This window comes from Daucus carota, chromosome 3 (genome assembly GCF_001625215.2).
Source record: "Daucus carota subsp. sativus chromosome 3, DH1 v3.0, whole genome shotgun sequence".
NCBI classification, from domain to species: domain Eukaryota; kingdom Viridiplantae; phylum Streptophyta; class Magnoliopsida; order Apiales; family Apiaceae; genus Daucus; species Daucus carota.
This window is the reverse complement of record NC_030383.2, coordinates 46311786-46335884: the sequence shown is the minus strand read 5'-3', so window position 1 is coordinate 46335884 and position 24099 is coordinate 46311786. Positions and strand designations below refer to the sequence as shown.

Genomic DNA, 24099 nt, shown 5'->3' with positions numbered 1-24099 from the left:
CTTCGTTTGAATTTACACATGGAGAGCATATATCTAATTATATATATAATTTTATTCTCAAATAATTATAGTTTATAAGAAAAATGCGAACATTTCATGAGGAACACAATTTGAGTGTACATATATACAATATTGTATATGATCAATGATAACATAACAATAAAATCAAAACTTTAATATAAGGAATGCATATATGTGAAGATTTTATTCAAAAATACTGAAGCATAAAATGTTAAATAAGTTACATTCAATAAAAAGCATTTTTCTAATGTTGAACTTCAATATAATTTGAGGGTTTAATTTTTCATATAATTCAATTGTAGTTCAACTTTTTCTTGAATGCGTTCCTCACTCAAAGATATCTGAAAATATTATAGCAATTTCACGAAAATCCCTCTAAATGGTAATTCAAACTCAGAACCTACCTTAAACTGGCACAGTTTTTTTATTAGATAATTAATCATATCCTCACATGTTCAAAAGGAAATCCTTGTCTGCAGCATGCAGAGTTTGCAGATGTTTTAGCAATTTAAACTCCAAACATTAAACCCGCACCGTGAAATTTATCCTTAGTCATGTCATCAATACGCTGGATCATCCCGGAACTCAGATGATTCTTGTAGTCCCCAACCTCGCCTTGTCTGAAGAAAGAATTGTACGGCAATTCAAACCAATCTGGCAAATCAGAAGACTTGTTAATCTCATGCTGCTTCAGTGTCTGGATATCACACATCTTTACAATCTCCTCTGCTTCCTCTTCTTTTTCAAAAGGACAGCCTAAGAATTCAGCCAAACTTTTCACTTGATTCTTGGTGTCAATTTTCAGTTCCTCGTAGCTTACAAAATAAACTCTCTGAGGCCTCTCCAAGCTCTCCTTTCGGAACTGTGAAACATGATCATAGTATGGTCCATAAGGGACAACTCCGTCGCAAAACCTGTCCACGGCTTCCTCTATAGGCCATGGCTTGATCTGAGACATCTGAGATTTTCCCACGAAATGCCACAATGAAATGAGCGTGTCTTTTGGGTTTCTTGTGACATAAACTATCCGACATTCGGACGAGTGAATGGCACTTTTGGACAGGATCTGGTAAGGTACATGTGTACTGAAGATCCTAGGATTTGCATCACAGCTTGTTAACATATCAGCCTGAGTAGGATTTGCTGAGTAGACTTGAAGTTCCAGTGTTGGGACTAGATCATGGGGATTGGTGGAGTTCAACAAGGCTTTCGAGGAACGCTGAGTGATGGCGAATAGGAGGGACTTGAGCCATGTTGTGCCAGTTTTGGGAAAAGAAGCTAGGATAACATCAGTGGGAAGTGGCTTGAAGTCTTTGAGAAGCTTAAGAGTTCCTTGAAGATATGGGAGTCTAAACCAAAAGCCATCGAATTGGTAGATGATATCATCTCTGCACCATTTATGTTTGGGTAGAGATGATAAAAAATCAGCACTTAGTTGCTCCATGGTGAACTCCAGAAATGAAGAGAAGTTTTTAGTTCCTCACAGAGAAAATATTTAGAACAGATACATTGGAGATATGTGGCTATAAGTTTTTACATGGGCGTGTCTTTAAATACAAAGCTGAGGAGATCTTCTTCATTAAACAAGTGAGATTTGGGCGGTATAGCCATGAATTGAAAGGTTAGCAAAGAATGGGCTGCATGCACAGGGGGTATTAATGCATGCCTAACAAGAAAGAGAATATCAATTACATCGGACTCTCTATGTTTATTGTAGCATAAATGATAAAACTGCAAGCAGACAAAGAAAGAAGAAGAAAACAAATTAAAAACAAACAATATTATTTGAGCTAATAATGTGACTGTTTAAACCGAAATGTAATTCATATTTTTAAATGAAAAATCACACCTTTGCAGTAATATATTTATTCTCGTCATATTTTGAAACAAACAGAAAATTATTATAAATACGAACCGCAACTGATATTTAAATGCCAAGCATGCATGAATCATGATGCATCAGTGTACTCTGTTTGTCCTGGGTTTATCGGCACCATGTTGGTTCACAAAATCACAAGTCAATTATGCAATTAAATTATGTGCCGACCCCAACTACTAGTATCTCTTAATCAATAACATTTGCCTAATATTCATGCACATGCCCCGCAACTTCTTCGTACTGTAGGCTACATAGTAATATACCCACCCTATAACCAGAGGAGAGTTAGAAACTTAGAATCTTGATACTAGAATTTTATCTCCATTTTTTTTGACATCTCAAGTCAAGTCGCTGAATTTATTACTTCACCAATCGACTATTCTTCAGAATTGAGAAGCCCAGAAATAGAAGTTTTTACCAAGGTATTCATTCCAGGCCCACTATGGCATCACCCGAGCCCAGATATTTTTAATTTTCTTCGTAAGGCCTATTACAGGACATCCCCTAGGATTTTTCTCTAGGAACCTGCCGACTAGTTTCATATCCAACACAGGTAGATAATTCGGATTAACCGAGTGATAAGACGCAGTGGGTGGGAACTTCCCTGCGATACGCACGGCTTGGAACTCGATCCCCTTTCTTCAAATCATCCCACTGTCTCTTCAACTCGGGTGAACGCCCGGGAGCTGATGAGATTCGAACCCATGACCTTTTAGATCAAGGCAAGGTCCCGTTTCCACTTCTTTGTATGGAAAAGCCCAAAAAGTTGCGGAAAGATAGATTTTGCTCATTATTATACATGATAGTTCGGTTGTTTGCTATAGTATGCAATAATAAATATAAATTAGAGAAAACTGCACTTTGTGACTTGTGCATCTGCACTCGTGGACATCAAGCACTTACAATGTTGTACTTCTAAAACTAGCGCAATACTGTAATTCTAACATTTTTATTTTAGTGTACCTCCGTTAAAAACCACTAACATCGTGAGGTTATTTGAGTCTTTCTTTATCAGTAATGACTATATATTATTGTGCCGACGTTCATCTCTGTCCCAACTACAACAAAAAACCTAATTTCTTTCCCAACCTCTTTCCCATTTCTTTCTTTTGCGAAATGGAAGGTACAATCAACAAGAATAACACAACAACAAACAGAGGAGAGATTCCATATTTGAATATATGTTTCCGTGATAAGCTAGCCGTTGAGAGAACTTGGTGGTTTGATGAGAATACCGGAAGGAAGATGCTCGCGTGCCCGGATAGATGGTATGGCTCGTGTGAAATTTTTCTTACGTAAATTTTTGCTTGTGTAAGGACCGTCATGCCATCTATTCGGATAGATGGAATGGCTCGTGTGAACAGATGATGCTCGTGTGAACTTTTTGCTTCTCTGCATTATGTTTTGAAATCTTTATTTGTCTGAAAATGACTGAATTTAACTTTATGAAATGAAATAAAAAATTATAAAAAAGTTTGATGGAGAAAAAAACAAGTATGAGAGAATTGTAATTACTACGAGCGAATCTAAATTTTTTATGATGAAGATGACGGAAAAATATGATAAAAAGACGGAAGAAACATTCTTTTCAAAACATGTGAATTAGATTAGAAATCTATCATAAATAGTTGGACTGTAATGATAAAAGGAATGGGTTGTAGATATTTTTTCCGGTCATCCCCAATTCATAGTACAAATTTCATTCTCCCTCATTCTATTTCATTCAAGTGAACTAATCCTAAAGTCTCTTGGAGCTCTATTAATAATTGGAAACTACTTGGTGTACATAAATTTGTACAAAATTCTGTACATGATGACATGTGTTGAGTTTCTTTGACTTTAAATTAACAATGTGGTGGACCTAAACAAAAGGTAGCATTCTTGTGATTGCTCCCGGTCCATAAACATCAACTCATTCATGCCTAAAGCACCGCTCTTCTGTTCAGTTAGCTGGGTAGATTCGGAGCTGGCTTCCTACATTGTTCCTCTCGTAAAGCAAGCCAATTGGTGTGATCACCCTGGTCCCTGGTCAACGTTTAACCAATGCGAACCAAATTCTACTTTTACCTTCACATATATAAAGTCACTTCTTTTGCTTTGCCTTTCCATCCATTTTCTTGAATACCTGTTCATATGTTCAATATTAGTTGTTAGTGTAACTTCTGTTGTTTCTAGTTTGCAGTTGACAATACTAGCTTTTGCATGATTCACATAATCAAGGAACTCGAGGGTTGAGGAAGAACTCCAACTTAATTCTATATTTTAAATATCGAATCACAAATTACAATCAAGTGCATATTGAGGCTGGTTATAAGAAGCCAACACATAGCATTCTTCTCATTTACAAACCACAAGGAGTTCTGGAATGTCTTGGCTTTCGATATTCCTCATTCTGAGTTTGGCTTTAAGTAGTCAACTTTCCGGAGCCAGGAGTGTTACAGTCAAGAGACGGCGCTCATTTGTGCTTGTTGTGGGCACTGTCTACTGTGATACATGTCTCCAGGGAAAATTCTCCCACGCTAGTCACTTCATTCCAGGTTCGTGTAAAATTATTAAACGCTTTCAGGAAAATATGAACTGAATTCTTGTCATGCAGCTTTTTGGTTTGGATTTTTGTTTTTAGGCGCATCAGTGGCTGTGGAATGCGATGCAACTGACTCAAAACCAAGCATTTACAAGGAAGTGAGGACAAACAAGCATGGAGATTTCAGAGTAGAGCTACCCTTCTCAGTTGGAAAGCATGTCAAGAAAATCCTAGGATGTTCTGTGAAATTGATCAAAAGCAGCCATCCTTACTGTGCTGTGGCAGCAACCACAACTTCATCTTCCTTCCATCTCAAGTCAACAAGTCCAAGAACTCAAATTTTCTCAGCAGGGGCTTTCACATTCAAACCTGTAGCTCAGCCAGAACTATGTAAACAAAAATCAGATGTTCAAAGCTCGAATAACCTCAATTCTGCTGAGACTTCCAATTCTGGTCCTACATTCCCAAACTCATTTTTAGATCCACAAACACCTGAATTTCCTCCAGTAGATGATATCGGCCAGTTTGCACCTACGCCAAAATTGCCCAGCCTTCCTCCTTTGCCGCAGCTTCCACCTCTGCCAGGTCTTCCTGGCCTTCCATTTCTTCCGCCTATTAATCCAGAACCTAGTGACTCTTCTAAAGGCTCAGATGATCAAGTATCAAATCAGAAGACCTTTACATTCCCTCCAAATCCATTTCATCCCCCAATAATTTTAAACCCCTATCTGCATCCACCTGGTGCCATCATTACTTCACCGCCATCTTCTATATTTCCTTTTATTCCTTCGCCTCCACCACCAGCATTCTCACTCATCCCTCCCTTCCCATTTGAGCCATTTGGCTTCCCAGGAACTCCACCACCAGTCCTTTCTTCTCTTTCAAATAAAATTAGTCCTTGATGATTAATGGTTAAATATGTGGCCATAATTGATAAAAGAGTTGCTTTTTCTATTTAGTTCCCCAGCTCAACTCCAAATTGTTATAACAACTATGTGTATCAAGAAACTGAAGCAATTGCAAGAAACATATACTGCATCTTTTGATATGAAGAATATTTGAATTCACAGCCTTTATGAACTGCCAATATGCAAATACAGACTTATTCTGTTAACTATAAAACAGCCATGTCTCACACATCCTTATAACAATATTCGACAAATAGAGATGCATCACAGGATACAGAATTTAGGATGACACAGAACATACAAAAATGAAGTAGACAATATGACCTATTATATATAATGTAACATCATCAATGACAGGAGCAGTGGCGGAACCAGAGGGGGGCTAGGGGATGCTAGAGCCCCCCCTAACCTCGGAAAAACAGTGTAAATTTTTTTCTCAGCCCCCGCTAAATTAGTGATGTCAATATAATTTCTTTTCACCTCTGCTGAATTATAAATGTCATAGGGAGGGATTTATTGTAAAAAAAAGGAAAGAAGACTCTCAGTCTAAAGAGAATCTAATTAACAAATACATTCAAAGAGATATACTCAGAGCAACTCCAACAAACTCCTTAACTTTTCTCTAAAAATAATATAAACAATCAACTCTTAACTATTTAAGAGGTATAATTACACAATATATCCAACGATATTCCCTACACACGCTCTCTATCTATATCTGTTATTAAAATATGCATACCTACAAACTGTATCATGCATGCTGAGTACTTTGAACATAGGAAATATAATATAAAATATAGTTAAGAGGGAGAGTGAAATATAGTTAAGAGGGAGAGTGTGCTCCTCATTATTGAGGAAGCAAATAGAGCTCCTAAGTTTTTGAGGAGGTGCTAGGAGCTTGTTGGAGTTCATTTCATCTCCGTATTCTTCAAATTTTGGCTAAAGAGCCCATATGAAGAAGCTTCTGGACATACTCTCATAAGTCATACGCACACGCTTGACACTATCCTAACTCAATGGAGTTCTTTTGATGAAAGTTATCTTGACAATTACTAATGATTTGTGATAAGCTTTACAACAAAGAATCAGAATGATTTGGCACTCCATTTCAAATGATAAGAAGCGGATAAAGATTAATATGGACTTCAAAGTATAGGAAATCTTTCTTTCATGATGGTTAATACAGTTTATCTTCTAGTTGAGTTAGCTCTGGTTTTACCCGTTGTCATTGCTACTGTTGAGAGAGTTTTTTCCGCTATAAATACAATTAAGACTTATCAGCGTAATAGGATGAGAGATGCATGACTGAATGATAGTATGATGATATATGTCGAGAAAGCTATTTATGGAAATGTGGACAACGAAATAGTTCAGCCCACCCTAACTCTCAGTCCTGGTTCCGCCACTGGACAGGAGTATCCAAACACGATCAAGGAGTTGACATAGGTTCTCAGTAGAAATAAGTGCACCAGTTCATTCAGAAAATAGAGCTTTTATAAGAGAATCCAATGTTTGAGAAAATTTCTAGTTGCTGCCTTGATTTTTCTACTCATCCAAAAAAAATAAGGATCACTCAAGATGCCACCAGACAGGGATATTTTTACCGGGGATCAGAAAGTTATTTATTATTATAAGTACTCGAAGAGAATATCTGCATAAGCTGCAAGGATGTTCATATTCATTACATGAAAATGAACTTGCTCATCTTCTGGAAGATAAATTTCAAGAAATATTCCTTCTAGTTTCTTGTGGCGTCTCACAAGATATGAATCTTTAACCACTATTGTTGTAATAGTTGGCTTTTACAATTTTAAAATTGTTAAGAGGATGGCTCTTTACGCTTAACATCAATAAAAACAGAAAATAAAACTGTTTAGTACATCCAATCATTGATAAACTGTAGTGCTCGGACTAACAACACTCAAATTGAATAATAATGGATTTTCATATTCATTTATCAATCAGCACATAGTTTTTAGATTAAGAGAAGCCTCACGAGAAAGAGAGAGAAGAAGCTTCCCAGATTATAGCTATACGCTGAATGAGCGTTTGTAGAACTAGTTTCAGACTATTTTTTTATTGTTAATTGCTGCTTATAATTTCTTCCATATGTATTACCTTAGCTCAAGCCAAAGTATCTAGTTCATTATGTGTGCCTAACCAAGGAATTTGGCTTTTATTCTGTTTGTAGATTTGTGTTGCTAATTATATTGCAATCTCAGAGGCCTGTTTGCAGACTTGCATTGGTTTTGTCATTAGTTATACTATTTTTGGTTTATACCTTCCTCTTGGGTATGCTGTAGTAATTTTTTATTCGTTAAAACCAAAGAAAATGTACACACTTGATGGCAAAACCCAATCTAGATAACTTGAAGATTGTTTTCCATCTCAAAAAAAACTATTATGGAGAGTTCAGAGCAGATAAAGACTAGTGATCTCAACTCTCATTTCTGCATAAAATTGGCGGTACATATTTTTCTGGAAGAAGCTGAAAAGGGCTCAAATTTTGTTTTTTCACCCGTCTCTCTTCAGATCTTGCTGCGTTTAATTGCTATAGGGTCGACAGGGAGTACCTTGGATCAAATTCTCACGTGTTTGGGATCAAAAAGCACTGAAGATCTTAATTCTTTGTTTTCGCTGGTATTAGATGTTACAGCAGGACAAAACAGTTATGAGAAAGACCTAACCACGGGTCCTCTTGTAACTATGGTAAATGGTTCTTTTATTGATCAACGTTTTGGTCTGAAGTCTTCGTATGAAGGGATACTGAGAGATGTTTACAAAGCTGAAGCTAAGGCAGTTGAATTTGCATCCAAGGTCAATCCTTAAGAGTTGATGAATTATTTTTTGCATGAACTAAAATTATTATATGTTTGATCTGATGTTCATACTCATTGTTTGAAGGCTGATCAAGTGATAGAAGAAGTAAATACATGGGCTGAAGATGTAACAAGTGGACTATTCAAAGAGCTCCTTCCGCCAGGATCTTTAGGCAGCGACACAGCTCTTGTATTCGCAAATGCACTTTACTTCAAAGGTGCATGGAATCAAAAGTTTGATTTGGAGAGGTCTATGCATAGAGACTTCTACCTCCTAACCGGTGAGATTGTTCAAGTCCCATACATGACCACCACGAAAAGGGAACGAAGTATTTACCGCGAGATTAATGGCTACAAAATTCTGAAAATACCATATCAAAGTGGTAATGACTCCGGTAAATTTTCAATGTACTTCTTCCTTCCACTGGAGAACAATGGCCTGCAACATATGGTACAAAATTTTAATTCTACCCCCGGATTTTTTAATCAAGAATTTCAACTACGAGAAGAGAACCTTGGTGTTCGTTTTTGGATTCCAAGATTTAAGTTCTCATTCGAGTTTGAAGCATCAAAAACCATCAATGAATTAGGACTCACATTACCATTCATCGCAGTAAAGGAATTCACTGAACTAGCTTGTTCTGCACATGATGAAAAACTTTGTGTTTCCAAGATTTTCCACAAGTCCTTCATTGATGTGAATGAGGAGGGCACAGAAGCTGTAGCTAGCTCTGGACTTGCAAGGATGAGTAGACGCTGTAGGAGAGTTAAGCCTCCAGGATTCATAGCTGATCATCCATTTCTTTTCATGATAAGAGAAGAAACATCTCGCATTGTATTTTTTATTGGTGCTGTGATCAACCCACTGCTGTCAACTTCTTGAAAGCTAATGGAAATTATGGCTTGATATGCCATAGTTTCATATATAGTCGCAGTAAATAACCATTGTAAAGTTTTCATTAGTAAGCCTTTTTGCTGCTATCTCCCCAGCTTGGTTCCGATCATAATCTTAACGAGTCTTTCAAGAGCGCTGCAGCATTAAACATTAAACATGGATATTAATATGAATGCAGGAAACACAAACAGATTCAAGGCCAGAAAAGATAAGAAAAGAGGCACACATATTGTTTGGTGGATGGCAATAACTTGATAAAAGTTCATTTTGGTCTATCTTTCTCCACAAAATTACGAATAGAGAGAAAGAAGTAGAATGGAGAATAGAGAGAACTAAAGCCTTTGGCATACAAGGAATACAATGTTGGCAAAGGCTTTAGTCTATCTTTCTCCACAAAATTACGAATAGAGAGAACTAAAGCCATCGGCATACGAGGAATACAAATAAGCTTATCAAAGTACAATGAAGACCCCTTGAGAATAGAGAGAAAGAAGTAGAATGGAGAATTTAGAGCTAGCAGAGAAAAACCCTTGATTTGAATTCTAATACTCCCTCCGTTTTGAAATATAGGTCGTTTGACTTTTTTACACGTATTTTTAAGTCTTTTGAATGCATACTTAAAATCATTGTTTTTGAAATTTTCTTTTTTTAATAATAATATCACTCATATATTTTTATTCAAGAAAAAAAATTCAAAAATAATGATTTTTAGCATACGGTCAAAGGATTTAGAAATGCGTGCAAAAAAGTCAAACGACATATATCTCATAACAGAGTGAGTATTTGTACTCCAATATCAACTCATGTTTTGCTGGAAGAAGCAGAGAAGGGCTCGAATTATATGATTTCCTCTGCATCTTTTCAGTGCAAGTTATGCTTGGTTGCCAACTTTGGATTCACTAGTTTTGTTCTCGGCTCCTTCCCTCTGGATCTTAATGATTGTTCTCAGGATTCACTACTTTTGGCTCGAATTATTTGAATTTGAATTATGATTGTTGTCATTTATCATCGGGTTTCTTGACAACAATCCTAATGTCATTAATTATCGGATTCAATCAGAGTTCGATTTCTTAAAATCTCTACCCTGGTATAGGAGTCATGCCAGTTGGCAGTTGAGCAAGGAATTATCATTTCAGTCGTTAGAGGCTAGATACTAAAGTTTATTGACGAGGTGCCCTCTTAATTAGTCCCGAGTATAATTATCTCTTTAGTTTGGTTTCGGTTTTGATAATCAGAAAATTGAAATTTTTTGATTTAGGTTTGGTTTTCATTTTCAAACTGCATGAAATAACCGACCAGAAGGGCATCTCCTTCGCCTGCGCAAGATACTTCTATGCCAGCCGGAAAAAATGGCTCTAATATGAAACAAACATCCGAATCACGAGTACATATATTTTATAAATAATATTTTCATGATTTAACTTAATTAAATGTCGTCCGTTACTTTAGTTGTTTCTTCATTTGAAAATCATTCTCCACATTTATCTGCATCCTTCTTTAATCTTTATAACTATTTTACTAATGACATACTTTTCACGGGTCTGTGATATATAAGTGTAGGGATTAATAAGTTTCCTTGTTAATTCACAATAGCTATACATGGCCGGAAGACTTAGTGGGTGTTTGGATGTGTAGCTTCTGAGCTTAAAAGCCTGAGAAGCCAATTTCAGCTTTTAGGCGGTCCATTTGGCAAGAATAAAGAAGCACTTAATTAAGCTGAAAAAGCCCAGCAAAAGAAACTAAGGGGCCGTTTGGCTGGACTTAAAAGAAGTGACTTATTGCTTAAAGTAAAGAAGTGAATTAAAAGTGAGAAGTTGGTTTGGACTTATGAGCTACCAGAAGTGTTTGGATACCGTGACTTATAAGATTTGTAAGTGTTTGGATAACATAACTTATAAGTTAGTATAATTTTGTAATATATAAATTATTTTATTTAAAAATAAATTATAATAATACAAGACCTTTTATTATTAAATACATGAAATATTTACAGATTCAAAATGTAGTATTTTTGAAACTAATTAATATTTTATAATTATATTTCACAAAAAATATATAAATTATACTACGAAACTCAATATAAGAGGGTATGTAATGAAGTGCTATTTATATCTATTATATTATATATAGAAAAAGGAGAAAATTGTAGAAAAAATTATAAATGAATGAGCACATAGAGACAGGAAAGCTTAAATTCATAATCAGTAAATAGGCACGTACAGGGAACAATGCAGTGAAATAAGTTAGAGAACAAAAGAAGCCAGCTTTTGCAACTTTTTTTTGCTGCTCTTTCTGCTTATATTAAGCACTGTTTAAAGTTTGCCAAACACTCGGTGAATAAGTGAAGTGGGCTTCTGGTGCTTATAAGCCCAGAAGCTGATGAGCCAAACACCCACTAAGGTTTCCTAGCTTATTTTCAAGACTCGACTTCTACTTCTTTCTTTCTAACCGAAAACGATCTCAGCGGCGACTGAACAGAAAGTTAGGTTTTGTACTTGTAAAATATTTCACGTATTAACAATAAAAGATCTTTTCTAATTATAATTAATTTTTTAAAAGAAACAAATTATTAATATTACAAAACCAAACTAATACCAACTTATAAGTTAAGTTATCCAAACACTTAAAAAACTTCTGGTAGCTTATAAGTCACGGTATCCAAACACTTCTGGTAGCTTAAAGTCCAAACCAACTTATCACTTCTAATCCACTTCTTTACTTTAAGCAATAAGTCACTTCTTTTAACCCCAGCCAAACAGCCCCTTAATTTGAAAGCTTAATGCTTAAGGAAGTGAAATAGAACAGCATAACATCTTGACAACTACTGATTGTGACTTGTTAATTTTACATTTATACTTGTACAGTATTTTATTGTTAAGTACCTGTTTTAATTTGTTTCATATGTCTTACCTTAACATAGACAAAACAAAGGTCTTTAATATTTACTGTGCATGATTAACCAATGCTTTTTCCGTGTTGTTCCCATAAGCTTGTTTTGATCGGCCTTTTCATTTCTTGGGCACAACGTTGTTAAATATTATATCATCTTGAGGGACATCTTCCACAACTGTCTATAAATGCATAATTTTAGAGTTTCTTCCATCCAAAGATAAGCGTATCAGAGTGCAATGGAGATCCCTTCAAAAAAGAGAGAAAGAAGTTCAATGGAGAATTCGGAGCAGATAAACACTTGTGATCTGAATTCCGATTTTTGTATTCAAATAGCAAATCATGCTTTGCTGGAAGAAGCTGACAAGGCCTCAAATTTTGTGATTTCGCCTGTATCTTTTCAGATTATCTTAAGCTTGATTGCCACTGGAGCAACCGGCCGTACCTTGGATCAACTACTGTCTTTTCTGGGATCCAAAAGCATTGATGATCTCAACTCCTTGTCTTCCAAGGTTGTTGAGATTACAACAAGACAAGTCGGTGATGACAACAATCTTGCTGCAAGTCCTCTTGTAACAATGGTCAATGGAGCTTGGATTGATAAAAGTTTTGGTCTGAAGCCTTCTTTCAAAGGAACACTAACAGATGTTTATAAAGCTGAAGCTAGAGCTGTCGACTTTGCAACCAGGGTAATTCTCTCTTTTGTTTAGTATACATTCTGTTCTAGAGATCCCAGATTGACGGATTCATTGAAAAATTCCTGATTAATTATTAAAATATATTTTACTAATTATACTCCTACTTGACTAAAAATCTTTGATTTATCGGAAAGATTTCTAATAAATCCTGAATCAGGTTGTCAACCCATTAGTCGTGATTCCCGATTTCTACAAGAATGATTATACACAGACCATAGTTGTTTCTTTCAAACATTCCCGATTAATTCTTTAAAATATATTTTACAGATTATACTCTGACATGACTAAAAATCACCGATTTATCGAAAAAATATCCAATAACCTGAATCGGGATGTCAACCGATTTATCCCGATTCCTGATTTTTACAACCATGATTATACATGGACCATAGTTCTTCTCTAAGATGAGATTTTCTCATGTTAAAGTTATTTGTTCTGTATGAAGGCTAATGAAGTGACAGAGGAAGTAAATAAATGGGCTCAAGACGCAACAAAGGGACTCATAAAAGAGCTCCTTCGCTCTGGATGTCTAGGCACTGACACAGCTCTTGTGTTTGCTAATGCACTTTACTTCAAAGGTGCTTGGGACCGAAAGTTTGATTCTGAAAGATCTATGAATAGAGACTTTAAGCTTTTAAATGGCCAGATTGTTCAAGTTCCAAGCATGACCACCAAGAAAAGAGAACGAAATCTTTATCGGGAGATTAATGGTTATAAAATTCTCAAAATCCCGTATCAAAATGGCGAGGACACGAGAAAATTTTCCATGTACTTCTTTCTTCCCCAAGAGATCAATGGCTTGAAAAGTATGATACAAACTTTTAATTCTATTCCTGGATTTTTCAATCAAGATTTTTATTTTAGAGAAGAGGATCTCGGTGATCGTATCTGGATTCCAAAGTTCAAGTTCTCATTCGAGTTTGAAGCATCAAGGATCATTAAAGAACTGGGACTTGTCTTACCATTTATGGATGGCGCGGAATTTACTGAATTGGTACATTCTCTCGAGGGTGAAAAAGTTTGTGTTTCCAGTATTTTTCACAAAGCATATATTGAAGTGAACGAGGAGGGTACAGAAGCTGCAGCCAGCACTGCTGTGAGGTTCAGAAGATGTTGTGGAAGAGTTAAGCCTCCGGGATTCGTAGCTGATCACCCCTTCATGTTCATGATAAGAGAAGAGACATCTCGTATTGTATTTTTTACAGGTGCTGTGCTCAATCCACTGCTGGCAACTTGATAAAACCAAAAGCTTTTAAGTTATTTCAAGTCAGTTGGAACTTTTTGTAATGCGCAGTTTGATCATGCTAAGTTCCTATCTGTATTTGTTCTTGGCTAAATGTTTCATCTCCAACTTCAAATTCTTTCTTGAAAATGGTGTATAAAAACCAAGAAAAAAAACTGAAGAAACAGAGTAAAGGAGAAAAAGATAAAAGAGGCTAATATATGATGCACAATTTTGCATCAGAACAGTATATTGAACAGCTCTACTCGATTATACAACACACAATAACTAGTTTTATATCTCGCGCAAGGCACGTGCATGCTCTAGAACTCATAATTTACAAGAAAAAATTTAGGAGATATAAGTTGGAAATATAAGAAGCACAGGTGTGCTGCTAAAGTAACAGATACAACTAATGAGTACTTTCCATGAGGCAAGGAACATGCCACAACCTGAAGCAATTCGTATGAGGTTTCAGTTATTACGACTGGTTACTCGATCCACTTTATAAGCAGTTTGATCCCCGTCAAAGTCTGCATCAGTTCTCTGGTACAGATGTGTCTATGAACTATTCCTAATAATATGTTTAGTGCTCTCATATACTCCTGCTCCTGGCTTTACTCTAACAGAATGTTTCAGTTAACAAGTATCACTTCACATCATGTTATTACGTCTGATCTCCATACCTCGCATAAAACAACCTCGGTACTTATTTTTTTCTGATCAACAGAGTATCAGCAACGACATCATCTTCAACACAATATTTATCAATGAAAAATACTTTATGACTTTGTACAAAATTTTGTACATAATGACATGTGGATTTTAATTGGAATGGGCCATGCATTCACATCAACAACCCATCAATTGCCACATCATTATGTATAGACTTTTTATACACAACTAGTTGAGAAGCCGCGCGTTGCGGCGGGCTATTAAAAATTATATTAACGATTTAATATTAATATTTTTTAAATAAAATAAATTTGCGGCAACCTATAAAATATTAATGATTCAAAATTAATATTTATAGAATAAAATAAATTTTATAATATAAACATCTCGATACAATACCAATATTAAAAAAAAAATTGATCATGAGTGAAAAAATGAAAATAAAAATTTAGATGTAATTAACGATTCAAAGCACGACAAATCTTAATTTTAGTTTTGTTTAACATAGTGCGTAGATATTGAGATGCAATTTTGAAACCATCCCTAATTTTAATTGGGATGGACATTATGTTGTAGTTGTACGAAAATTAATCATCTCGGGACATACGAAGTCCAATCTAGGTTTATTAGTGATTCCTTCCTTTTTTGGATTGGGTGTCTGCAAAAACATCAATTTAAATCGATGAGATCGCAGTTTATAACTACAGCCTTCACTTAAAAGGTGTTTGAACCGAGCAAACAGATATTGTGGAAGTGTTGCATGAATAATCTTTTCCTGTGTACAAAGTAAACTATATAAAAATTAACAACAACAAATATGTCCGATGAACAAAACAAACATTATAAAAAAATAACGAACAAACATATATGCCTAACAATTAATTTATTGGCTTTTTCATCCATCAATATCATGTCATGACTATATTATTCTCCCGTGTTTAGATTTGCCGAATCCTACATCCGACGAACTCTTACTCTTATCAGCAATCTTCTATATCGCCATTCAAAACATCTAGCATAAACATCTAGCATAGTGTAATTCATTAATATATTAGATGGAGAAGACAAATAAGTTAAAAAAAAATTGTGTGTTAAATTTTATGATGTCTGACGTCAATTTATAGGGGTTGATTTGAGAAGAGACTGCTTATCAAAAAAACTTTCTGTTTTTGATATACACCTTTTCCAAAATTATGATGATAATTTCAAATTCCGATTTGATTTTGATTCAATTATTGGGGTTGATTGGAGAAGAGATTACTTATCAAAAGTACTTTTTGTTTTTGATATACACCTTTTCCAAAAATATGATGATAGTTTCAAATTCTGATTTGATTTTGATATTTTGAAAAAGGTAGTTATGAAACTTTCTTCCAATATATCCGAAACTAAAAAAGACAATTTTTATTTTTGATATTTTTTCATCCAAAAATTACAGAAAATTAGAAAAATAGAACAGAGCTCTCATAGAGGCGCCACTTGAACGATCCATGCTTCTCTTTTATATAAGTATATTGATTGATTATGTGCATTATTTATAGGTAATTTTAAAAATATTTAAATTATGATTCTAAACAAATGTAAAAAATAAATTCATCATGTTTTTTAATAATAATTATTAAAAATATATATATTGATAACAAAATTTTGGTACTTAGGTGTCAATATGGAATCTTGTTTATTTGAAAAAAGTTATCGAGTTATTTCATAAATTAAATTATATGAGTTTTAAAGTCGGTTCATAATAGTGCAACGATTATTGTTACTAAATAAAAAAATTATATTGTTTCAAAAAGAAATTATATAACTTTGTCCAAATCAAAATTAAAGTACTTCATGATAAAATTCTAATCAATATCGAAATCTTTTTATATATAACCTGGTATTGATTGATTAGGTCGAGGGACATCTTGCAAAATTGTGGATAGTTTAAGAGTTTCTTTCCATCCGAGATAAGCGTATCAGAGTACAATGGAGATCCCTTCAAAAAAGAGAGAAAGAAGTACAATGGAGAATCCGGAGCAGATAAATACTTGTGATCTAAATTCCGATTTTTGTATTCAAATAGCAAATCATGCTTTGCTGGAAGAAGCTGACAAGGCCTCAAATTTTGTGATTTCGCCTGTATCTTTTCAGATTATCTTAAGCTTGATAGCCACTGGAGCAACCGGCCGTACCTTGGATCAACTACTGTCTTTTCTGGGATCCAAAAGCATTGATGATCTCAACTTCTTGTCTTCCAAGGTTGTTGAGATTACGACAAGACAAGTCGGTGATGACAACAATCTTGCTGCGAGTCCTCTGGTAACAATGGTCAGTGGAGCTTGGATTGATAAAAGCTTTGGTCTCAAGCCTTCTTTCAAAGGAACACTAACAGATGTTTATAAAGCTGAAGCTAGAGCTGTCGACTTTGCAACCAGGGTAATTCTTTCTTTTGTTTATTATACATTCTGTTCTAGAGATCCCCGATCGGTTCATTGAAAAATTCCTGATTAATTATTAAAATATATTTTGCTGATTATACTCTTACTTAGACTAAAAATCTCTGATTTATCGGAAAGATCTTTAATAAATCCTGAATCGGAAGGTCAACCGATTAGTCTTGATTCCTGATTTTTACAAGCATGATTATACATAGGACATAGTTGTTTCTTTGAAAAATTCCCGATTAATTCTTTAAAATATATTTTTACCGATCATACTCTGACCTAACTTAAAATTGCCGATTTATCGAAAAAATATCCAATAAATCCTGAATCGGGATGTCAACGATTAATCCCGAATCCTGATTTTTACAACCATTATACATGGACCATAGTTCTTCTCTAAGATGAGATTTTCTTATGTTAAAGTTATTTGTTCTGTATGAAGGCTACTGAAGTGACAGAGGAAGTAAATAAATGGGCTCAAGATGCAACAAAAGGACTCATAAAAGAGCTCCTTCGCTCTGGATGTCTAGGCAATGACACAGCTCTTGTGTTTGCTAATGCACTTTACTTCAAAGGTTCTTGGGACCGAAAGTTTGATTCCGAAAGATCTATGAATAAAGACTTTAAGCTTTTAAATGGCCAGATTGTTCAAGTTCCAAGCATGACCACCAAGAAAAGAGAACGAAATTTTTATCGGGAGATTAATGGTTATAAAATTCTCAAAATCCCGTATCAAAATGGCGAGGACACAAGAAATTTGCCATGTACTTCTTTCTTCCCCAAGAGATCAATGGCTTGAAAAGTATGATACAAACTTTTAATTCTATTCCTGGATTTTTCAGTCAAGATTTTTTATTTTAGAGAAGAGGATCTTGGTGATCGTATCTGGATTCCAAAGTTCAAGTTCTCATTCGATTTTGAAGCATCAAGAATCATTAAAGAACTGGGACTTGTCTTACCATTTATGGATGCAGCAGAATTTACTGAATTGGTACAATCTCTCCAGGGTGAAAAAGTTTGTGTTTCTAGTATTTTTCACAAAGCATATATTGAAGTGAACGAGGAGGGTACAGAAGCTGCAGCCAGCACTGCTGTGAGGTTCAGAAGATGTTGTGGAAGAGTTAAGCCCCCGGGATTCGTAGCTGATCACCCCTTCATGTTCATGATAAGAGAAGAGACATCTCGTATTGTATTTTTTACAGGTGCTGTGCTCAATCCACTGCTGGCAACTTGATGAAACCGAAAGATGTCAGTTGGAACTTTTTGTAATGCGCAGTTTGATCATGCTAAGTTCGTATCTGTATTTTTTTCTTGGCCAAATGTTTATTCTCCAACTTCAAATTCTTTCCTGATAATGGTGTATAAAAACCAAGAAAAAAAACTGAATAAACAGAGTAAAGGAGAAAAAGATAAAAGAGGCTAATATATGTTGCACAATTTTGCATCAGAACAGTATATTGAACAGCTCTACTGGATTATACAACAACTAGCTTTATATCTCGCGCAAGGCACGTGCATGCTCTATAACTCATAATTTACAAAAAAGTATTTAGGAGATATAAGTTGGTAATATGAGAAGCACTGGTGTGCTGCTAAAGTAACAGATACAAAATATGAGTACTTTCCATAGGACTGGTTACTCGATCCACTTTTTAAGCAGTTTGATCCCCGTCAAAGTCTGCATCAGTTCTCTGGTACAGATGTGTCTATGAACTATTCCTAATAATATGTTTACTGCTCTTATATACTCCTGCTCCTGGCTTTACTCGAAGTCTCGAACAACATGTTTCAGTTTACAAATATCACTTTACGTCATATTATTACGTCTGATCTCCACACCTCGCATAAAACAACCTCCGTACTTATTATTTTCTGATATCAGTTTAACAGAGTATCAGCAACGACTTCATCTTCAACACAATATTTATCAATAGCTTTTTCTGCACCTTGTTGTAAATTAAGCATTATCAAGCATTTTACAAATTAAGCAGCGCAGAGCAGAGTTTTACATAATATATATACTTTGAACAGAAAATTCTCACCTCATATATGGTTCCTCTGACCCACTCTTGGATCTACGTAGACTACTCAACCTGGATTATGGCAACACTAAAATATCTATAAATATAATCAAACACAAATATTACCAAATAAGCAAGGCCAACTCCAACCAGGATCATAGATTCAAATTTGGATTAAGAAATGATTCAAATTTAGGACGGATTCAAATCTTATTCTTTTGATGATCCAAATATAAATATAAGTAGTTCATTATTATTATATTCATATATTTTGATTTAGAAATTTTCAAAAAAAAAAAAGATTAACTAATTTCGTCATTAATTATATTAAGAGTAAAGTTCAGAGTTGTGTCCAAAGTTTACACCTATTTTCAAAGAGTTGACCAGAGTTCCAAATTCTTAAAAGATGGCCAAATTTTGGTTCGCTTTTTAAAAATGTGACTCCCGTTAAATGTCACTAACGAGAGCCTAACAGAAGCCACATTTTTGAAAAGCAAGCCAAAAGTTTGGCCACTTTTTTGAAAATTTGGAACTCATTTTTACCCTTCTGTCCGTTAGTGACATTTAATGAGAGTCACACTTTTGAAAAGTGGAGTCAAAATTTGGCCACCTTTTTGAAAATTTGGAACTCTGGCCAATTTTTTTAAAATCGGTGTAAACTTTGGCCACAACTTTGAAATTTACTCTTATATTAATAAAGTCAACAACTAGATAAAGATAAAAGTTACAAAATAATTCAAAAAAGATAAAACGGTACATCAAAACAAATTAAAGGTATTAAAAATTTACATAAAAATAATAAATGTGGGATGTATTTTGATTATCTCGGAGCAATAAGAACCGATTTCACCAACAACTAAATCAATAATTTAGTTTTTATTAAAATTATATTATTATTTAATTATTATGTTGTATTATTTTGTTTCATACTTTTAATTTTCAAGTATTGTGAAATTTTATGTATTTTGAAATTTTATTTTATAATTAATCATCATTTTAATTATATTCTAACAATATTTTAATGTTAAAAAAAATTGGATGAGAGAATAATAGTGATCCAAATTTGTACCACAACTTGTCCAAATTTGGATCAATTATTAATCTACAATTAGGATAATTTGGAATAAATCTATCTTAAATTTCGATTTTTAGATCACAATTAGAGATGCTCTAACTATCCAAATAAGCTCAGAAGATCGAAAAACTCTCCTCATCCAACAAAGACATATTATCCGAATCACTTTGACTAAATTTTGGTTGATATTTGATAATTACAAAATCATAATCAAAAGTCTTTAATAATAAAAACTTAATTAATATAAAAGTTTTTTCATAATAATATTAATAATTATAAAATTCTAAATAATATTAAAGTATTCAATAATAACATCCTAATTAATATTAATATATAGTATAATAATAACTATAAAATCATAACCAATATAAAAGTCTATTCATAATAGTATAATGATTATTGTTATTAAAGAAAAAATTATATAACGTTGTCATAGACTCATAGTCGAAATCAAAATTAAAGTCTTTCCTAATAAAATCCTAATCAATATTGAAGTCTTTTTATATATAACCTGATATTGATCGATTATGTGGAGGGACATCTTGCAAAATTGTGGATAGTTTAAGAGTTTCTTCCATCCGAAGATAAGCGTATCAGAGTACAATGGAGATCCCTTCAAAAAAGAGAGAAAGAAGTACAATGGAGAATCCGGAGCAGATAAATACTTGTGATCTAAATTCCGATTTTTGTATTCAAATAGCAAATCATGCTTTGCTGGAAGAAGCTGACAAGGCCTCAAATTTTGTGATTTCGCCTGTATCTTTTCAGATTATCTTAAGCTTGATAGCCACTGGAGCAACCGGCCGTACCTTGGATCAACTACTGTCTTTTCTGGGATCCAAAAGCATTGATGATCTCAACTCCTTGTCTTCCAAGGTTGTTGAGATTACGACAAGACAAGTCGGTGATGACAACAATCTTGCTGCAAGTCCTCTGGTAACTATGGTCAATGGAGCTTGGATTGATAAAAGTTTTGGTCTGAAGCCTTCTTTTAAAGGAACACTAGCAGATGTTTATAAAGCTGAAGCTAGAGCTGTCGACTTCGCAACCAGGGTATTATTTCTTTTGTTTATTATACGATCTGTTCTAAAGATCCCCCATTCATTGAAAAATTTCCGATTAGTCCCGATTACTTTTTAAAATATATTTTATCGATTTATGAAAAAAATATTTGATAAATTCAGGATTGGTAGGTGGACAGATTAGTCCCGGTTCCCGATTTTTACAACCATGATTATACATAGACCATAGTTGTTCTCTAAGAAAATATTTATGAGAGTTTCTCATGTTAAATTTGTTTGTTCTGTATGAAGGCTAGTGAAGTGACAGAGGAAGTAAATAAATGGGCTCAAGATGCAACAAAAGGACTCATAAAAGAGCTCCTTCGCTCTGGATGTCTAGGCAGTGACACAGCTCTTGTGTTTGCTAATGCACTTTACTTCAAAGGTGCTTGGGAAAGCAAGTTTGATGCTAAAAGGTCCAGGAATAAAGCCTTTAAGCTTTTAAATGGCCAGATTGTTCAAGTTCCGAGCATGACCACCAAGAAAGGAGAACGAAATCTTTATCGGGAGAGTAATGGTTATAAAATTCTCAAAATCCCGTATCAAAATGGCGAGGACACGAGAAAATTTGCCATGTACTTCTTTCTTCCCCAAGAGATCAATGGCTTGAAAAGTATGATACAAACTTTTAATTCTACTCCTGGATTTTTCAATCAAGATTTTTATTTCAGAAAAGAGTATTTAACTGATGGTATCTGGATTCCAAAGTTTAAGTTCTCATTCGAGTTTGAAGCATCAAGAATCATTAAAGAATTGGGACTTGTCTTACCATTTATGGATGTAGCGGAATTTACTGAATTGGTACATTCTTTTCACGGTGAGAAAGTTTCTGTTTCCAATATTTTTCACAAAGCATATATTGAAGTGAACGAGGGGGGTACAGAAGCTGCGGCCAGCACTGCTGTGAGGCTCAGAAGAGGTTGTCGGATAGTTGAGCCTCGGGGATTCGTGGCTGATCACCCCTTCATGTTCATGATAAGAGAAGAGACATCTCGTATAGTATTTTTTACAGGTGTTGTGCTCAATCCACTGCTGGCAACCTGATAAAAACCAAAAGCTTTTAAGTTATTTTAAATCAGTTGGAACTTTTTGTAATGCGCAATTTGATCATTCTAAGTTGGTATCTGTATTTTTTCTTGGCCAAGCGTGTCATCTCAACTTCAAATATCAACTAAAACAGAATAAACAGAGTAAAGGAGAAAAAGGGAAAAGAGGTTAATATATAATGCACACATTTTGCATCAGAACTGTATATTGAGCAGCTCTACTGGATTATACTACAACTAGCTTTATAGCCCATGCAAGACACGGGTATGCTCTAGAACCCATAATTTACAAGAAAATATTTAGGAGATATAAGTTGGTAATATGAGAAGCACAGATGTGCTGATAAAGTAACAAATACTACTAATGAGTACTTCCCATACGGCAAGGAACATGCCACAACCTGAAGCAATTCATACAAGGTTTCAGTTCTTACGACTGGTTTCTCGATCCACTCTATAAGCAATTTGATCCTCGTCAAAGTCTGCATCAGTTCTCTGGTACAGATGTGTCTATGAACTTTTCATAATATGTGTAGTGCTCTCATATATTCGTACTCACTCGAACAACATGTTTCAGTTTACAAGTATCACTTTAAGTCATATGATCATGTCTGATCTCCATACCTCGCGTAAAAAACCTCCGTACTTTTTTTTTATATCAGTTTAACAGAGTATCAGCAACGACATCAGTTTCAACACAATATTCATCAATAACCTTTTCTGCTCCTTTCTATATATTAAGCATTACCGAGCATTTTACAAATGAAGCAGCACGAAGCAGAGTTTTACATAATATATATACTTTGAACATAAAGTTCTCACCTCATTTATGGTTCCGCTGACCTGCTCTTGGATCTACATATGGAGACTACCTCAATGTTGATTATGATAAGACTTAAGTATATAAATATAATCAAAGACAAAGACCAAATAAGCAAACAGACTAACTACCAAAATCACCTAAAAACATCGAAAAGCACTCCAGATCCAACAAAGACAGATTATCACATATATACTTTGCCGCGTAAAGAAAGCCTCCATAATTTATCCTGCTCAAACACACACTCACACACATGCTTATATATGTAGGCAGTGAAGAAGGGGAGACACAAGAGCGATGACTGACAACCTTCACACTAATTTCATGGTTCATTAGCTTTAATAAATATGTTAAAATATATTCTAAATACATGAGCAAGTCAAGCAGAATTGGTCAAAGCTACTATGATGGTAAATACTCAATCTTGAACTTGCAATTGAATGACACCAAAACAATCTTTGGTTCTATAGGTTAATCGAACACATAAGGAAGCAATTGTGCTCCCTATGTTGGCACATGTAATCATCTGAAAAAAATTAATAAAAAGACCCATAAAATGTGTATATATTGTATTCCTGATACAATCAACGAATAAATAAGAAACTGTGATAATTAGCATGTTCAATTTTGAACAAAAGATGAGCTACATACACTTTATTTGGACACCAAAGGTACAACATTTCAACCAAAGTTACCATTCATATAAAAAAAGACATCTAATGTAGTAGAAAATGAGAATGGAAGCCCTAATTTTTATGATTATAAAATTTTAATATTCTCATCAACCTTTACAACTTTTAAGAAATCTATAAGACAAATTATTAAAATAGTTAGCATCTCTTCAGAGAATTTGTTATAAAATAAAACAAACGTAGCAGCTTAGTTACCTTATTACGTCCTAGTACAAGCTCTTGCAGCGGTCTAATGTGTTCACTATTGCTCATTTAGTACTTGAAAATTCTACAAAATATATGAGCTTGATTGTATCCCCTGTTGTCGAAAGAATTAAGCTTATATCATAAAACAAACTTCATAAAACGAATTAAAACCTTGACAAAACTAAACTAAATAGTAGAGAATAACATAGATGACCCTGCAAGTTTATGATTTGCAGTTG

At 34.4% G+C, this 24099-nt stretch overlaps 5 protein-coding genes across 6 annotated transcripts; 4 read left to right on the top strand and 1 right to left on the bottom strand.

The window, feature by feature from the left end:
• Window positions 1-352: 352 nt before the first annotated feature.
• Window positions 353-1739, bottom strand: LOC108213701 (cytosolic sulfotransferase 5). Its single transcript, XM_017385494.2, has one exon. The coding sequence runs from the start codon at window positions 1463-1465 to the stop codon at window positions 530-532; it is 936 nt and encodes a 311-aa protein (XP_017240983.1). The 5' UTR covers window positions 1466-1739; the 3' UTR covers window positions 353-529.
• Window positions 1740-4007: 2268 nt separating this feature from the next.
• Window positions 4008-5474, top strand: LOC108213575 (uncharacterized). The gene is made up of 2 exons (XM_017385378.2): window positions 4008-4437; window positions 4524-5474. The coding sequence occupies exons 1-2, from the start codon at window positions 4266-4268 to the stop codon at window positions 5324-5326; spliced, it is 975 nt and encodes a 324-aa protein (XP_017240867.1). The 5' UTR covers window positions 4008-4265; the 3' UTR covers window positions 5327-5474.
• Window positions 5475-7282: 1808 nt separating this feature from the next.
• On the top strand, window positions 7283-9592 carry LOC108212556 (serpin-ZX). Its single transcript, XM_017384283.2, has 2 exons — window positions 7283-8149; window positions 8237-9592. Exons 1-2 carry the CDS (start codon window positions 7736-7738, stop codon window positions 9032-9034), a joined length of 1212 nt encoding a protein of 403 aa, XP_017239772.1. The 5' UTR covers window positions 7283-7735; the 3' UTR covers window positions 9035-9592.
• A 2330-nt stretch (window positions 9593-11922) lies between these two features.
• On the top strand, window positions 11923-14005 carry LOC108211834 (serpin-ZX). Its single transcript, XM_017383531.2, has 2 exons — window positions 11923-12624; window positions 13079-14005. Exons 1-2 carry the CDS (start codon window positions 12175-12177, stop codon window positions 13868-13870), a joined length of 1242 nt encoding a protein of 413 aa, XP_017239020.2. The 5' UTR covers window positions 11923-12174; the 3' UTR covers window positions 13871-14005.
• Window positions 14006-16433: 2428 nt separating this feature from the next.
• On the top strand, window positions 16434-22260 carry LOC108213202 (serpin-ZX). 2 transcript variants are annotated; one of them, XM_064089106.1, is made up of 2 exons: window positions 16434-16951; window positions 21369-22260. In XM_064089106.1, exons 1-2 carry the CDS (start codon window positions 16502-16504, stop codon window positions 22158-22160), a joined length of 1242 nt encoding a protein of 413 aa, XP_063945176.1. In that variant the 5' UTR covers window positions 16434-16501; the 3' UTR covers window positions 22161-22260. The 2 variants fall into 2 exon arrangements, with proteins under 2 accessions (XP_063945176.1, XP_017240463.1); XM_017384974.2 differs by lacking the exon at window positions 16434-16951 and adding an exon at window positions 20569-21108.
• The last annotated feature ends 1839 nt before the right edge of the window (window positions 22261-24099 follow it).